Source organism: Hoplias malabaricus, chromosome 5, assembly GCF_029633855.1.
Source record: "Hoplias malabaricus isolate fHopMal1 chromosome 5, fHopMal1.hap1, whole genome shotgun sequence".
NCBI lineage: Eukaryota > Metazoa > Chordata > Actinopteri > Characiformes > Erythrinidae > Hoplias > Hoplias malabaricus.
The window spans coordinates 16,879,402-16,898,531 of NC_089804.1; the positions used below are offsets into that span (position 1 = coordinate 16,879,402).

Consider the following 19,130-nt stretch of genomic DNA (forward strand, 5'->3'; position numbering starts at 1 on the left):
AGACAGAATAACATACATAAAGTTTTTGTTTCATACAAATAGATGATGGAATTAGAGACGGAAGTTTGCAAACATTCCACTACCAATATTCTATAACCCTTCAAGCCCCTTCCATAAACTACCTCATCTGGACTGAAGGGGATACTGGATAAAATGATGTCTAAACTAATGCTTTATAAGTTAAAACACTGAAAAGTTAACTAAAACTGCTTAATACAAACTGTTTAATAAATAAATGAATAAATAAATGGTCCAGGAAAATGAGCCATCATGGTTTTCACCATCCAATTGTATCTAGATAGAAACATGTCATGAATTATAGAGTTCAATACCTCTTTTACACTTGGAAAGGGAAAAGTGTTAAAACATACAAGTCAGAATTTAAAAAGAGAGAACGCAAGAGAGGGAGAGCGAGAGTGAGAGAGAGACAGAGCAGGAGAAAGAGAGCGAGCACTGGTATGAGGGAAGGGTTTGTTAGTAATTAACTTGGAGCTGGTGAGACAAGTGTGTTCCTTTAGTGCTATGATCCATAAAAACAGCATGGCCCAATTTAAAACCAGGAGAAGCAAAGAAATCTGATCAACACAAGCTCTTTGAACTTCATCTTTCCATTTCCGCTTTTGGGGGAGAGGAAAAAAAAAGTGAGAGGTGCAGTTTCATTTCCACTTCTAATTCCAGCTGCTGCTTATCCCTGTGTCTGGATTTGCTGAGCTGCAGACAAGTCCCTCATGAATCAGACGTCAGGATCTAACGCTACGCAGCAGCAGCAGAGCCTCTGTAAATAGAATCCTTCAGCAGAGGAGACTTTAACAGAACACATGCTCATGTCCACTGTGGCTATTCTTATATTGGTACTCGGCCATCACTGGAGCCTGGATGCCTCCTCAGCACTGCTCTGCTACACAGCTGGACCAAACCAAGGTTAGGTCCCAAGACACTGCCCAATTAATGTGGTAAAGCCAGCATTAAGTTTGTTTGTTTTTTTAAACACAGAAGTATATACATAGTAATGAGAACATGCTTTTTCAGATGGATTGCAGACACTTTAAGGTAGTGTCACTTCTACACAGCTCCAGAGCCTTGGGGTCCTGGTTTCCATCATCACCCCTGTTCACCAACTTTGAGGAGTTTTGAGTGTCCTCTATTGATCCGCTTTTCCACTGCATGGTACCAACTTGGCATTGCCCTACTCCGCTATTTTTGATTTTCAACTAGACACATTTAGTAACTGGTACCCAGAACCGATTAAGCGTCCTTGGGTATCTAGAAAGGCGCTATATAAGTGTAACTATAGATTACTCCTTTAGCCCCTGCTCGCTCATGGCTCCAAGAGAGTCGAGTTAGGACTAAACGTGACGAGTAAACCTTGCAGAGCGCTGACAGGCCAAACATCCACGTAATGCAGACATCCAGCACAAAATAGGCGTTTGTACAAACTCCAAGCTACAGAAGAGATCACATTTGTTGTTAATCTGACTCACAACAGAAGGTTGTAAAAATACACCATGGTCTTTAAAGAGGTTCAAACACTCATCAGATAGGTGGCCTAAGAAAAACTGTAGAAAGATGGATGTTGCAACAATGAATGGAAAAACTACACTGATCTATCCCAGTAAACAAAAACAACATGCAAAGTCATAATGAGTATACAACACTTAACGTTACCACCGCTGATGTAATGGTTTCCAAAGCCCAATGCTCAAGTCTGAGATGGTGTTTTGCGACGTCAACTGCTACTATTTTTATTTATTTATGGTGGTGGTGGCAGGGATCACTTGGTAGATTTTTGTTTAATGATGCAAGCCAAGATCTGAGTTATGAGTGAGTGAGCATACGCCACCCGCCAAAAGTAACCCAGCAAGCGTTCAGTTCACTTGGTTATCTTGCCGTGCAAGCATGTTTTTTTGTAGCATTGTAGCATTAAGTGTGTAGGGAGTAAGTTAACCGATAAAGCACAAAAAGTAAAACTCCCCCAACCTCCTCCACCTTCGCCAGCATCTTTGTCTGATCTTTAAGGTTTATTATGTATTTTTTTATACATATATTATTTGTTAATTATAATGTACATTTTTTTAATTTAAAAACTGGTGTGGTTTTGGGGGATTTGGAACAGAATAATAGCGTTTCAATTAATTTTAATGGAGAAATTTAATTTGATATACAAGCAAATTGAGTTACAAGCTCGGTCACAGAACAAGTTAAACTTGGAAGTCAAGGTATTACTGTATATGTAACAGCAAAATTATGACAGAACTAAAACTAATGTTGGATAGCAGTAATCCTCATTTCCAAAAACTCATTTCCACTGATGACCCAGCCTTCCTCTTTGATTCTGATTCAGGGAAAATTGTGCTAACAAAAGAGGACTGGGACTCTAACGAGAGTAATTGGTAGAAACAGATCTAGATAAATGAAAGAGCCCCGACTCTGGCCCACTGAAAAGATGCTTTGTCCATTGTGGCTGAATTGCATAAAAAGGAAGAGAAACTGCATTAAGAAGTATTCATGATTGGCAGATGGGTAGCTGGAGACTGAAATTTTGCTCGTAAGGAGTCACCCTTTCCTTTGATCTTCCTGAGGCCAGCTATGTGGAGATGGGTGAATGAGGGGGCATTTAGTAAGTTGTGCATGAGAATACATAAAACTTCCAGCACAGCCCGAGGGACACTTTCAAGGGAAATTGCAGCAAGAAAACTACTTCATACACTGTCCAACTTACTCCCAATGTTGATCTCCCAAGATATACTTGCATTCTTAAGTCTGCTTCTTTAGTTTTACGCTGGAAGTAACCAAAGAGTTCTGCGTAACTTGCATTCTTTCAAAATTAGGCTTTTATATTCCATTAGGATTACAAAACAATTAGCATAATAAACCATTAAGCATGCTCAATGAATAAAAAAGCTCAGTTCTAGAAAAACTTAAGGCTGATTTATGCTTCTGCATTGACCCAACCCTATGCCATTTTGAGCAACACTAGTGCTTTGGTGTACCTATATCATTCTGCAGTTAAACCACCAAAAAGACTAGGGCTGAATCTCAAATATCTTCTCCACTCTCTGTAGTACTCAGTGCAGTGTTGTAGTAGTATTAGCTTTATAACCAGTGAAGTGCACTATTTAGGGATTAGGATGCTATTTGTGACTCAGTGTTTATAGCAGTGCTAGGAAGGAAACAAATACAAAGCCAGCACATGTTTCCCAACTGGATCCCCTCTTAGTGAGTTGTTTTCTTCTCGTCACTGGAGAAAAGGAGTTCATATTTCTGATCTTCCTCAACTCAATCCATGTTCATCTGACTGCAGACCCATCACAATCGTTGTGGTCTGTGTTGGCAAAACATATTTCTGGGGAGGTTTACGTCAGGATAAAACAAAGGGATCAAACAAAATTGCAGCATTCCCCCCATCAAAACAGCCCTGTTCAGAATGTTCCTTTAAGAAATATTGAGCCACTGATTAATGGAAATGCCAGAGACTTAGCAGTAACCACAGTAAACTGATTGAGTTGTTTTATTTCACAGTTTGTTTGTTGTTAGGCTCCAGATCCCCAAATTAATGTGCATATCCGCTGAACAAGTGATTTTTCACAATATGTCCCTTTTAAAAGTCTAAATTGTTCACAGTGGTGGTGAAAAGAACCAGATTTATATGCATTTGTCTCTGAGAGCGCCACATAGAGTTATGTGAAGTGGTTATGAACACTGAAGTGAGGGACAGAGTATTTCTCATTTCTTACTGTTCTCTGTCTCCACAGGCAACTGTTTATGTAGTTAATGTTCCAACTAAGTTTGTTCCTTATAACGGTAATACCATATATCACAGTATTTAAAAATGTGGACTGTATGCAAAATGATCATTAAAAAAAAAATTATGACATGTGGTGTGTCATATTTCAGTTCTGTGTATTTAAGTACACAGTCCATTGTGCATTTAAGAGAGCCAGAGGGAGGGGGCGCTGTGGGAGTTCACTGACTGGTGAAAACTGTTTGAGTGTGAGTTTAGCGCGGGGTTTAAAGGAGAGAGCAACTAAACTGAAATCAGACAAAATACACTACCCTCAACTTTAGCCTCACAGACATGAGGCTTTATCCTCTAAATGTGTGTGTTCCTCCAGCACCAGTTTCTAAAATTTGCTCTCTCAAACTTTTTTTCGTCAACACGTGTCGGTGTGCACTGTCAGGCTATGCTGCAGTTTTCTTATATAGTTTCTTATAGTTTGGAACGCAGCCTGTGTGATGTGGTCACTCTCTAGCAAACTCCACACAAGTAGTACATGCCCTTTCTATGGTGGAATTGTTTAGAAACCTAGTTTCTCTGAGGTAAACGTTCCTCTAAACCCTCTGAGGAAAACTACTGTAAACATTTTAAGCCATCTTCATACAACAAATATAAACCGCAATGCCTCAGAGGCAGATGATCATCTGCTTCCTTAAAACTGTGTCATCAAAAGATCCCCAAGTAGGCAGAATATTTAAGAGCTGTTATACCCTTGTCACATATTGGTTTTCCAGACAGGGATTATGACTAGTCCTGGACTATATCCTACTTTGAAATAAAATCACAATTCAAAATGCAGTGTAGTCCAGGTTTAGGCATAATCCCTGTCTGGGGAAACCATACCTAAATGTGAAACATGCATTTCATTACTATCCAATTAAAGACGTATCTCCCAAAATAGTAAATTTACAGAAGGAAAAAAAACCTTCTTAGTTTTCAATGGAAGTGAATGTAAAAAGAGTTTACTCTAAGTAAATTTAAAGCATTTCTATGGATTCATTCATCATCAGATTTTCACACAATGTGAAGGACAGCTGGTGTGTTCAAATCTACAAATCCCCAAAAATCCACATATGAAGATACATGTATTTTATTGGACAGCAATGTTTTATTGTTATGGCACAGGAGTACAACTAAATCTCTACGCTGCATTTAATCAATTCGTGGCTATGAACACACACACACCCGCCCCTAAAGAAAATCAGAAGCAAATTTCAGACTCAAGGCCTATGAAATTATAAAATTAACTTTATGCCGTACACAGAATTCAGCACTGCTCAGTTCAATAAACAAAAGCACACACAAAGACCACATATTGTGAACATGATGATACATTAATGCCTTTGAACAGCACTCGCTAAACCACAGATTGAAGAACCAGGGAATTCTTTTCACCCACAAACCAAATCCTGGATCTGTTAACATGGGTGAAAGAACAGTTGAGTAATACTGTACAGAGCAGACAGGTTTGTAATTGCTTAACTAATGTTGTTGTCCAACTAGATTATAAATCACTGTCCAGCACTGGCAATGAGAGCAGCTACAGTCTCCGCAGATAAACCATGCTGTACAGAGAGAAGCATTTTTTTAGTGCTCTGATATAGGAGTCAAAAATGTGTGTGGGTTGAGCTCACACAAATCATAAGGCTGGACAAAGCTGATTGCACTCTATAGCAAGGCTCCACAAAGCTATATAATAAGTGCTTGGGACCAGGCTCTCTCTTTCATAAACCCTTTCCATCACCCCCATATTGTTGCTATCCAATGAAAAACATGATTCTCAAAAAAACTTTCAATGGAAGTCAGTGTAAAGGGATATGATTCTAAGTAATGGAGCATTTCTATTGTCCATTCATCCTGAATTTTTTACACATTGTGAAGAACAGCTGCTGTGTTTAAATGACAGTTCTGTTAAAATATAGTACATTTGCTATAATTACATTTAGGAAATTGCACATGATTTGAATTCTTCTGCAGGTTTGAACAAATATGCTTGGAGGAGAACACTAACAAGTTAAGTTACGCAGAATTAGGCACCTGAGAAACTGAGAATTAAAAAGCTATCTGAGCAGTAAGTGTTTATTTGCTTTAAAAAAAAAAGAAAGAAAAAGCCCACAAATATATTGGAATATTAGAATAAAACATTTTATTCTATAATTATTGTAATTATATTTCAGTAAGTAGTGATCCTGTGTGTGAGAATGTGTTAATTTAATCCTTTCCAAATCTGTCCTTGTGGCAGTCCAGTATTTGTGATTATCATCCAAACACCTAGACTTTTAAATAAAAAACTTAATTATGTTAAATCAAGTTTGCTGTTGATTTAACAACTTTACACGATCAAGGAGAACATCTAGAAACAAAATTTTGTTCTTAACACTTGCTTCATACAACACATTTACTATTTTTACTTTTAAAAATCACTTACTGTATTTATGTTTTTGTATTTACTATAATGTTATATCATCACACGCTTACTGAGAAGAAAAAAAAACACAATTTAAAACAATAACTTTAGGTTTTTAAGACCTTTGCACAGTACTATATTGTACTGTATGTTAGCTAACATTCACTCTTGATGACTAGCACTGCGGAAGAGGGAGGGCCACTCAGGGAGAGGCAATTATATTCTCTTGGCTGCAGCATCATTGATGGGTTGTCCCCTGGATCTTCTGATGGTAGAGCCAAAGCTTACACTCATAGTAGTGTTAAACTTTCCCATTCTTCAACCATTCCCATCCATCATCAAGCAGAACGCTTAGAAATAATCTAGATCACACTCAACACACAAAATTAAGGTGTTACAAATGGTTCTTTAAGAAATGGCCTAGAAGAACCACTTTTGTGAAGAACTTCCTGAAGGTTTTAAAATTGACTCCATCATATGGTCCTTTACCCATTTAAACAGATTAGCAAAAATGGTTCTTTATGGAACAAAAGAGGTTCTTTGATAAGAAACTTTTTCCTGCCTAATGCTGTATTTCACTTTGCCTCTGCAAAGAAAGGCAGGTCCTGGTTCCCCCTTCACACTGACTTTTGCAATGGCAGCTGACCTTTCCATTTGATGAACTTTTCCTGATAAATGGGCCATTCTTATTGGTTCATTCATCATGAAAAAAGAAGAGGAATTTCTCAATTAACAGATCCAGGAGCTGTGACATACTGAATGGGCCTTGGTGCTGGCTTGGCTTGAACTTAAAACATATTGGTCACAGGATAGAAATCTAGAGTTTGGAGATAAGGAAGCTGTGTATAACTCACAGATATCCGGAGACTCGTCTGATCCGTCTGGACAGTCCTTCTCTCCATCACAGCGCCAACCTTTGGAAATGCACGTCACTTGGTCTTTACACACAAACTGCTTGGGGCTGCAGGTCTTCGGAGCTGGAACACAGAATAGCAAGGGCACTGTGAGCTGCAGCTGCGTCAATGAAATAACTCATTTGAACCAGTTCTGCTATTGAAATAACTGTAAGTGTACATACAGGCTTTGAATAAGGCACTAGGAATATCTTTTAAATTGTTATGAATACGCAATAACATTATTGCAGATTGCTTAATATTCATGTACCTGACTGTTGGGTTGATTTTGTAATATATATATTTGTATCTGAGTTCTTAAGCTACACACATAAAAAAAAAAATACACTGTAAACGGCAAATACATTTGCATAACCACTGGGATGGCTAGCCCAGCCACTGAATTGTAGGCTAATAAAGACAAAACCATGCTAGCAGTGTAACTCTTACCTTGGACATTGAACTAAAACAAAAAACAGAGTTCTATTTTTCAAAGATGGACATCAAAGATTTTTTTTATTATTTATATTATTTTACCTTATCTTTTTTTTTTATTTCTTTCAACCAAAGAATGAGCCACACTGAAGGATGCCATGCACATTATGAGGAAATCTGTGAGGTGCTAACAAACTTTTAAGTGTTCATATCAGCTACATAGTTTCTGTGACCAGAGGTGGAAATGGACAGGTTTCACTGGGACAAACCACTCAACCTTGTTAGTGAATCAGAAGTCTTCCATTTGCCGCCTACACATGTTTATTACACACCTTATATTATAAACACTTTGATTCAATTCTAGCAATTGACCATTCATTAATTCGCTGATTCTGCCATCTTCAGTAATCACTTCATCCTGATCAGACTTGTGGCGATCCAGAAGACAAATTGCCCATCTCAGGGTATTATACACTCACAAAGTGACTCTCACACTCATGCTTGGGAACATTTTCGCACAGCACCTACCCACGTGTGCTTTTAGACTTTGGAGGAAACCAGACCACCTAGAGAAAACCCACACAGACACAGGGAGAATACAAACTCCTCACAGGCAGTAATCAAAGGCCAGGACTGAACCCAGGACCCTGAGATTCTGGAGGATCGTGGGAGCGACGCCACCTGTCGCGCCACCATACCACCCACTTTGGGGGTGTTCTGGTCCTATTCCAACACTGGGCATGGGAAATATCATCAACAATCCAGCATAGTGCTTGTGCAGCCTACAATTCAAACAGCCCTAACTCTAAAAACCCCTCAGTAAAACTGCTTCTATTAATTGTGTCAACTACTGTGTATCAGAAGATACATATGTAGAGGTGAGCCAATGTAATAATATTCTAGGTTTGAAAGCTGTGCAATGTTGCAATAACCTAAATAACCTATTATTTTATCTCAGAAATTCAAATCATATCAGCTCCTCAATAATGATCCTAACTGTAAATCAGTATCTAATAAAACAAGGGTTATTATGAAAGATATCTACGAGCTGTGCCTTCATGTGTAACACTCTGTCTAATAAAGAGCCTGCTTTTAACACAAAACCTTAGATGTCAGCTAAAAACACTTTTTATTCCCAGATCAGTATGAAGGCCCAGCTCAAAAACCTGATTAAGTTCTTATTCCAGCATCCACACTTCTATACTGTTGTTTATTTTCCTGTTTCTCCTCCCAACAGAGGCTTTCTTAGCTCTTATACATGCTCAAAGGTGTTTTTGCCACTACTGCACACAGGGGTCTTTTCACTGTCAGTAGTGGTGACCGAAAGCATGCTTGTTTGGCCGTGCACCAGCTCTAAGGAGCTGACGCACATTTACCACTTTTCCACCAACAAAGTGCCAGTGCTCTTGCTGGAGTACAAGGGCCCAAGAATTCGTCTCTAACGTGGGCTTTGCCTAATCCAGAACCAGAAGGCTGAAGCCATTTTATAAAGCACATTTCTTGTGAAAATCATGCTGAGAAGAATGCCTTTGTTCCTTTTACAGCTTTTAAGGTGGAAATGGTGGAGAAGCACATAAATAACTTGACATGGTGGCACCAGGGCCCCAGTCTTGCAGCGGAAAGAATAGGGAACTGTCTTGTTTTGGCAACAAAAAAAGCACCTTTCAAGATTTTAGCAGCAGCATCATGCCAATGAACAAAGGGCTGTAGAGGATTATTTACATTATTATTCATTCATTTTGTGAACACTTCCATCTTTTACGGGATCACAGGGTTTCCTGGATTCATTGAGAACACAGGCAGCCAGTCCATCACAGAGCACCACACACTCACACACACACCTGTGGACATTTCGCACAGCCAAGGTCCACATACCCCTGCTTTGCTCTGTGGGAGGAAACGGGAGCACCATGTGGAAACCCACACAGACACAGGGAGAACACACCAAACTCCTCACAGAGAGTGACCCAACATGGGGTTTGAAACTGCAACCCCAGCATCCTGGAGCCAAATGAGAGCAACCCTACCTGCTGTACCACTGTATCTCCCGCATTGTCATATTTTTGCTATTTACATTAATGCAATGTTTATAGTGATATGCAGTGGCTCTGCCATATAAGGCAAAAAGAAGGGGTCAAACACTCTGACGGCCTGTACTGTTCTGCAGGTGTACACCACACATTCCCTTACACACTTGTTGCTATGACTAGTCTAAAAAAAATAATATTTTCCACATCTCTGTAGGTCAATGGCTGTAGAACTTGCAACGCTGAAAGTTTAATGTGAGTTAAGGCCAATGTATGCTAAGTGTAGGCCATAAATCTTATGGCGTACCATACGCTGAAGCCCAAATTGTTACAAGTAATGGGACCTGTGTGGGATGTAAATTATGCTCTGTTCCAATTAGCACCCTAGTCCCTAAAGAGTGCAGTTCACGGATCATAAAACTGACTCTGAGCCCTAGTGGTGTGGTGGTGTAATTGCAGAGCAACACAGACTCAATGGTGCACTCAATGGTGCATAGGCCATGGCATCAGCTCTACATTGGGCCAGGGAAGAAGCATAAACCAGCCTTTAGTCTTTTTAATAAAATAATTATTAACATGAGACCGCACTAGAATTTATAGCAGACATAAGCAAGATTGTCAAATGTTGTATTATATTGAGTTCAGAATCAATACTATCAACCCACAACAGTTGGATTTTTGCCATTTGGATGCTTCTGTGTATCAGAAAACCCACAACTGCCGTATTTCTACGCCATCAGTGAATGAGGATTGAGGTGTGCCGCAGTGCTGTTGGAGGAGCTCGGGAGGCCCACCGCTTTCCTGCCGGTCGCTTTACTCCACACAGCTGCCCCTCAGAGACATGAAGTGAAAAAGCCCCATAATTACCCCATCCCTATCCTGACCGCGTCGGGGCAGACTTCTCTCCACTAAACACTGCCGCTCCGTGCCAGAGCCATCAGCGTTCTGTAGGTGTGGCCCACAAGTCCGCACAACTGACCACAGGCCATTCTTTTCTTCTCCCCAGAGACACTGCAGAGCCTCTAAATGACTTAGCAAGAATGCACTAGCAGTAAGGAATTCAGAGTGAACTTCCAGTTCCAGTGGGAAGCATTTAAAGTGACAGTTTAGTGAAGCTCACATGAAGGCAATCAGACAAAGCTGGTTCTTTAGTTTATGCAATGGAAGTATGTAAGCTATCTCAACAGTTGGCCTTGTGCTTTTATCATCAGATAGGTTGGATTTGTTACAGATGAGTTGTGTGGTTTCTGATGACTTTGTGACTGTGTGTAATTATTACCAGAATATCTCAGTGATTTTAGTTCCGTCCAAATAGACAATTTCACTCATTTTTCCAGAGTGCGTGCTACCGATTCAGGAAAGATTCATGAGCCTTTTACCTACTGTAAAACAAGATGTAAATATAACCTGAGATTGACATGTGAGTGAATATTCTGTCATATCATGGGTCTTTCTCAGGAATGGAGGTGCTGCAGGAGGGATTTAGTGATGTAATGTAAGTCATTAACTTACTACTATTAAGAATTATATAACAGAAGTTACAATATTTGTGTTAAGGAAAACGAATTAATGAAGAATAATGCCATCTTCTTGCACATTATATTTTATGAGGACTAAAGGATAAGGTCATTGAGGGATGGATATTTTTGGTGGGTTTAAAAAAATAAAAATAAATAAATAAATACAAATTTGGACATCCCCCTCCTTGCTGAAGATATGGTGTCACCATTAGTGATGCTTCTGCACTGCACAAGATTGTGGCCTACTGCACTGCATTCCACAGAGGAGAAGTGTGCTGTGGATCACAGTGCTGAGTGTCTGATTGAAATTCTCTCCAGGCCTGAGTGTCCTACCTCTGCACACACTTTGTTAGTAGAGTGCTGAGAGAGAGGGATGGAAGGGGAGGTGAAGGAACTGTGACCTACAAGAGTGATTCAGGGCAAGGTACTGCCTGCTGCTTTCTTCCCTCTCCTTACTTTACCTTCCCAAGTACAGCTATATGGATGGGAATATAACCAAATTAAGACTGAAATATAGTCAAATGTGCAGCCATATATCATATATACCTTCAGCGCTGTGGAAAAGACAGGGATCAACATTAATTTATTTAAACTATAGTAGAAATTGCCATTACTGAGATAGAGCCTCTGTCATTGCAACTCAGGCTCAGCACTGCAGAAGTTGCACTATGTAACTTTTGAAGGAAGGTACCACCTCCCGAAGAAGAATTATGAATCGCCACAATTTTCTCCTCAATGCATTGGCATTTAATTAAAGAAATGAGACCAACAGAGCACCAGGGTCCAGCTCCACATCTAGAGTACTTCATCCACTTTTCCAAACTCGACCGCAGGTAGGGTCAGCAGAACTAGTAAGTTAGCTGAAGGTATTTGCCCTTTAATGTCAATGGGAGTGTTTATTATCTGTGCAGAAAAAGCATTAAATGAGATGGGACACACTTTCACACTGGCTTTGGACATGGAGACCTTAAGCTCAATGTTGGCAAGTAGACTCTAAAGCCCTAAAACTCTTGTGAATTGTTTGGAATCATGAATCTTGGATCGCCATAAAATGCAATGAGCTGGAGACTTTGTGATCCCTAAGAGTAACAGAACCTGATCTCACAAATATTGATAATAAATATTCCAACATTTAATGTAAAGCCTGTTACTGCAGCAAAGGGGACACTCTATATAAATAGAATTTCAGAAAACTCTGCCATAGTGCACTACTTCTTGTCATATGCTTATGTAAACACATTCTATGAGGCTGAATGGTTTGATAACAGCACAGCTCAAAGCAAAATGAAGAGCCACAGTCCTGTCATTTCAGTGACTGAATTACAGACAGCCAGGGCTTGAGTCATATATATATATATATATATATTTTTTTTTTTTTATATAGTAATAAAAGGTTGTTCTTGGCTGTGTCCATTTTAAACTGTTGAAGAGAACAAGGCCTTTTCCCAGTAAACTGCTTTGTTCTTCAAAGCCTGCTCACTGGCATGAGGGGGATTGTATGGCCCGTTAAGTGGAAAGCGAGCATAAAAGAGAGAGGGTGTGTGATGGAGAGTGGGAGTGAAAGATAACTAAATGTGCTGCTTGAGCAAAAACACACCAAGACCCACAGTCACTCTCTTTTACACACACACACACATTGAACAAAGCTATGTAGAGTTAGAGGGTGAGCAGGCAACAAGGCCATATACATATGCTTGCAGTCCATACCAAGTCACACACCCCACACTGCAGTCAAGTTTATTCACTGACTTAAGTCTGCTTTGCCGAGATCTTTAGTTCAGTAGTAGGTTTGTGACACAGTAGGAAGTCCTGTGAACTACAAATCTACGATTATAATAAAATAAGGTAAAATTATGTTCCCTAATTAAAGGTACAAATATGTACCCTTGAGGGTACCACCACAGAGACAGCAAAAGGTACCATCACAGTGACATTTGACAGTGTAGCATTAAAACAATAACCTCAAAAACATTTCAGCTGTCCTTCATTTTCACACATCCTGCTAGAGTAGAGACCTTAAGCATAGCCATTGCAATTTCTGTGTGTTAAATATATACAGTTGATGATATAGGCTCATCATCACTATGTGCACAAGCACAAGAGTCACATCCCAGGATGAGTAAATGTCATGTAAGGCAAATTAATTTAAACACATCATGCTAAAAATATTTGGCTGCTTGACACAAAAGGAAAGGAGTTCTCATTTTCCATGTCTACAAGAAAATCTGTCTGAAAGAACATGGGTGACTCTTATTTAGGGGATTTATTTGGGTAAATTTGTGTAACCACTGATTGACATGCAGGCTCTGACTCAAAACACCAATCACAACAAATCTGGGTCAGTTGTCTTTAGCTTGGACTTGGGACACAATAAATCACCTATAAACGTCAAGAGAGGATGCTTCATAATCAAATCAAATTTAATTGTACAGGGCTTTTTACAACTGATGTCACAAAGCAGCATCACAGAATTCCAGTCTCCAAAAAAAGAACAGCTTTATTATTGTTATTATTATTTATTATTATTACTACTATTATGTTCTGTGAAGATGCACTCCTTAGTATTCCCCCAATCACTTGTTTTGTATAAATATGTTTTTATACAATTTAAAACAACAACACCTGTGACAACACAATGCTCCTCCCTTTCTGTTGGATTGTGAGACAAGAGTGTCCATTATCATACTCAAAAATGGTTCCAAGTGTGCACTGTGGACTTTGAAACACATGACTGCATTACATACTGCATGCTCAAACACTAATTAGAATTAGCATTAAGTGTGCAACTGGGATACAGCTCTAAAATTTGACACACTTGTTTCTTAAAATAACTACTACTGCATTTAGCTATATGGTGAGATTTTGATTTCTTTTTAGCTCACATTAAGCCATATTCTGCCCTGAAACACACTGATAAATCTGTATGGCATTAAGGCAGAGCAAGATGTTTAGCAGCTTCTGAGTCTTGGGGTTCATTAGCTACTGTTTGTTAGCAACATTAGCCTTGTAGCTACAGCTCTAAACTAAGAGAGGCTAAATTTGGACGCCAAACAAGTTTCTTTTGATCAAATACTTTTCAGTTGATTTGAAAATTATGGAAGTGTAGTTCATTTCACTGATCCAGTCTCTCATTGTAAGTGTTAAAAGGCCAGCTCATAGGAGGTGCTGAACTCTAAGAGATGTAAAATTAAACAATTTACAAGCCATAACCACTGTAGCACCACCAAATCTCTCCATTCCCCACCAAAACATGTCCCACACCCTGTCCTCTTCTCACACTCAGCTGATCAGTACTACTGACATCTTCCTTGGTGACCAAGCAGGAAATAAAAGCCTAAATAAAATGGAAGGGAGTCAATGTTTATAGTCTATCAACACAGCCGTGTAAAGGGGTAGCACAGAGGAGAATTGTAGGCTCTAAACTGCAGTTTCTCCTCCAAGGCTTCTTTCAAAACCATGGGAAACCTAACAATGCCATGGCTAACTTTTCAGAGCAGGAAAATCGACATAGACTGCTAAATCATTTTGGTGTTTCTCAGGCGAAAAGAGAGCGAGGGAGGTGGGAATGGTCTGAAAAAGGGCTTTATTTGCCCCTCTGGGACTGCAACCAACAGCAAACATCAGGAGCATTTCAATAGCGGCAAGCTGGATAAAGCCTCGCTGTGCCTAGCTGCTGAGGCACCACCTCACAAGCCTGCTTTAAATGAAACTAACTCTTTATAATAACATTACACAATGCACTGTACAAATTAATCCAGACTCTAACTTCACAGTGTCATTTAACATTGAAGAGTTTTATGTAAAAATACTACCAGTAACCACAAGATTCATAAAGCTTTCTCTTTACCTACCTACTGTATAGTAATTGTGGAGAGCTTTATCCAGTTTATTATTAATGTACTCTTTAATAAAGTTATTTATTATTTTTTAATTTTTTTTTTACTTTTGAGAGTGACCAGCTTTGTCACTGCTTTACTATACCAGCTTTATACTACTCGTAAAAGTCTATACATTTTTCACCCTTCAGTGTTCAGATATTTTATTTTAGGTGCAGGAGTTCCAGAATAAAGAGTATTGTGAAGCTTACTGACCAGATCACTAGCTGCTCTCTCTACACAGCTCTGGCTGCTCCTGCTATCCGTACAGAGTTGTGCCCAAAATTAGTCAGTGCCTTATTCACTATATACTTCACTACATAGTGAGCAATGTAGGGAATACAGGAGGGAGCCATTTGGAACACATCTCGCCATGTCAAAAATACGTTGGGGCGAGCCTTTCCAGAACCCGCTGAGAATGTACTGAAGGCTCTGCAGCTCAAAAAAACAGCCTTAACACAAGAGTTTATGAGGAAAAAAAATGCAGGACTGTACGGAACAAAACCTAAAGTTGATTGGGTGTGTGATACTTAGAAGTGGGAACGAACCGTCTGGCAGAGCTTGGTTAATACAGAGCCATGGGTTTTAACTGTAGTAGAATGAAAGAAAAAATCAGAGTCAACCACTACCTGAGGTTGATTAAGGCAAAGAAAAAAGCGTTTGGCATTTTTCATAAGATTAGCATAGGTCCGTGATCTTTATTTATGTTTTAAATTTATATATGTTTATGTTCAGAATGTATTAAGATTTATGCCATCTTTACTGATGTGAACATTGGGCAAGGGAGTAATTTTCATTTCCGAATTTGTTAGAAAGGACTGCAGGTTTAATGTGATACAATGAAAACAAGTGCCCCCTTGGAACCAGTGACCAGAGGTGAGGATGAACACAACCCTGGAGCTGTGTGGCAGGAACAGATCCTGTTGAATCAATGAGCTGCTCACCATAGACCACAGTCATAATCACTGGGTTAAATTCACTTTACCAGGTTGAAGTGACTCAACTCTGAGCTTTTTCAGGGCTGAGTGGACATGTAAAATCTGATTTTGCCAAATCAGATTTAAGACTTTCATATGTGGTCCTACATTGAAAATGCACTCAATTTGTAGGCATGTGACATGAATGAACCGCCAGATCACATTTCATGGGTCTTTTTGCTTGTTCGCATGCTCCTAAAGCTTTCACTTCAGCCAGCACAGGCAACACAGCAATCAACAATGGAAGAGAGGCTCGAGCTGCATCCCTACATAGTATACTTCACGGAATGTTACAGAAAGAGGGCACTAGTTCAACTGGGAAATGTGAGGCTTTGTATGTACTACATAGGGTACAGGGAAACATTTGGGGAATCAGCCAATTTCTTGGTGCAGTATTAAAACTGGCTTTTTTTTTTTTGCTCCCGTCCTCTCATCCTAATCATGCACAGTCGACAATCTGTTTTTCTTCCCAAGCACAAGCAACTAACATGTTCAGTTTTGCAGTTAAAGTACAATGAATCGTGTCATGCATGTGATGTTTTTGCTGTTTATGGAGTCTGGAATGTGCTTAAACATATCAGTGTGCACAGGCCTGCCAGTTCAGAGACAGATTTGTTCAAAGTAAAGACAGATACAGGACATTTACACTTCTGAATGTGAATTGGTGAATGAGGCTTGTAATGTGAATGTAGTCTTATATGCATGCCTATCTTATTTTATGGGACAAATGTATTTGCTAAGGCCTAGCATTTTGGGAATTAATGCCATATGAAAGAAGAAAGTTTTAATGTAGCAAACTCCCAAGGCAAATGAAACATGGGGGGGGGGGGGGGGGGCACTCATTCACTGGATTAATGCTCGCCTAGACAGAAAATGATAACCCATCCCAACCTCCCTCACAGGTTAAACTGAGACAGCATTAAAGATAATCTACGAAATACGCAGTGGCAAATGAAACCATATCACCTTCAAAGACTTCCCCTAGAGGTGCGGTAGCCTATAAAAGGGCTGCCAGACATAAACAAAATAAATCAAGCCTCTGGAATCTAGGTCTGAACCGTCACATATGGGCAGAAGTGTCTGATTGCCTCTCTGCTTGAATGAACCCTTGACTCTGCTGAGCATCCTGTGGAGGAGATGTTAAATATCAGCACGGCGGCTCAGCAGCGGAAACTCCCAGTTCGGGAAGGCGTGAGGTCTGGGCTCGCTCTGTAGAATTTGTCAAAATATTTGTCCTAGGCATACCTGGACAGCAGGAGCCACTTCACACGTCTGCAAGTGACGGAGAGGGCAGGCAAGGCTGAAAATATCGAAGGTGAAAACTGGAACGCTACCATGCAGTCTCCAAGCATGTAATGGATTAAAAGAAGGCTGCTTCACAAAGGTTTATGGACTACCTGATGTTCTAAAATACAGCCTACTTGGTCTCAGCTTGTCCAGGCCGTAAATAAAGCCTAGTTATAGACAAAATTGTGTTTTATACTGATTTAACACAAGGATCAACACCACAGCAGTGCTCGTGTCCTGTCTAACCAGCCTTATTCAGAATGACTGGTTTCAGCACCTGTTCCTTTAAATGAGAATGAGCCACAGCTCACTTCATTGCTAGAGTCCAGGACTGAGAGGCGAGGAGCAGAAGCTCAGAATTTTTGTCATTTTCACTCAGTTATCTTTTTTCTCTGTTTTTGTTTGGTTTTCCTCCATTTCATCTTGCTATGCATTGTCACATAAACACAGGTTCAGCACTGTGATTGGAGTGACTCACAGGAAGCAGGACCATTCTGAATTCTCTACACTTGATGTCATGTTTTGAACTAAGACAGCCCACATCTGGGTGGTCATATTTCACAGTTTGTGGGTTGGTAGATGCTCCAGATATATGTGCATATGTACTGAACAAGTGATTTTTCATGTCCCCATAAATACAAAATTTGTTAATAGTAATAGCCTTTGCAGAGTGTAAACTTGTGCTATCACTATTGCAAAGAACCAAGCAGTCCAGAAAATGTTTTGTAAAAAACATTATATATATATATATATATATATATATATATATATATATATATATGCGCCTGCTGTTGACAAAAAAAAAAGGTACATCGATGATAGTGTATGATCTAGTTCCTTTAAATTATCCAATATTTCCTATTAACGCCAATAAAGATTCCAAAGTTCCCATGGAAAGTTACCGGTAATGTACTGGAAATTTATCACACCTATGCAACCCTAATTATTACGTGGATTATAACAGAGTTAGTTTTAGCCATTTATTATGAGATTTTAAAACAAATTAATTACAATCATACACAGGATAAGATATAAAATGTCCTATGCCTATCCATTAGAGCTTCACATAGGGCCCACCACACTCTCTTCCTACCTGCAGTCACATAATTTCTGTTGTTTGAATCCTACAGCTCAACACTAAATTTGCTGTGGCTGTTTATGTTCTGATCAGCAACGAGCTACATCTAGCAACATTAAATAGTATCCTACGCATACCTACTAGGGTTGCTGTGGCCTTTTACTATATGATCAACAACCAGCTATCTTTAACAACTGCAGAAATAAAGAAAATAAATTATTTGTTTGATTATCATCCTTCCGTGAGGTAAAATAATTCCATTCCCAAACCTTGGTTCTCTCCAATGAGCCAGTCCACTTTTACCCAAGTTTTGAGAACTAAGGCTACATTATTCAGATCTGTTCTCTGTCTAAACCAGGACAGCACCAGAGCCAGAGATAAACAAATAGGGTGAATAAAATGTCATGGTTAAATGTTAGTATTTTGGAGCATGGCTCCAAGGCCATCCAGCTGAGTTGAAGAATGAAAGCAGCAGAGAAAGAAACCACGACTTGAGTTGAACAGTCACAGAAAACACACACACAGTTTTTTCCTGTTTTATATTTCTTTGCCATTTTCTTTTGAGTACAAATTAAATAAATGAGTAACGGATCCACTGTGCCATAACTCTGTTCAAAACCAGGTGCATGAAAAGAAACTGAATTGGTTCCTCGTTGGCTGGAAAAGTCCAGGCACCCCAACACTTGTCTTGTAAGCGCTAGTGTCAGAGTAATATCAGAAGAGCTTAGGTCAGAGTGGCAATGTTATACAATCACATTGCGCCTCTCAGCCAATCACATTGCAGGGTTGGAACCAACTGTGGTATAATATATACACTTAATGTATATTTTACAAATCATACAATTTAACAGTGTAA

At 39.4% G+C, this 19,130-nt stretch overlaps 1 protein-coding gene across 2 annotated transcripts in view; it reads right to left on the reverse strand.

Annotated features, from left to right (window-relative positions):
• lrp1ab (low density lipoprotein receptor-related protein 1Ab) overlaps positions 1–19,130 on the reverse strand; it is a 197,990-nt gene that overhangs the window by 156,416 nt on the left and 22,444 nt on the right. For both annotated transcript variants that reach the window (XM_066670352.1, XM_066670351.1), the window contains exon 2: positions 7,037–7,159. In XM_066670352.1, coding sequence (XP_066526449.1) covers positions 7,037–7,159 — 123 coding nt within the window. The remainder of the gene's footprint in view (positions 1–7,036; positions 7,160–19,130) is intronic.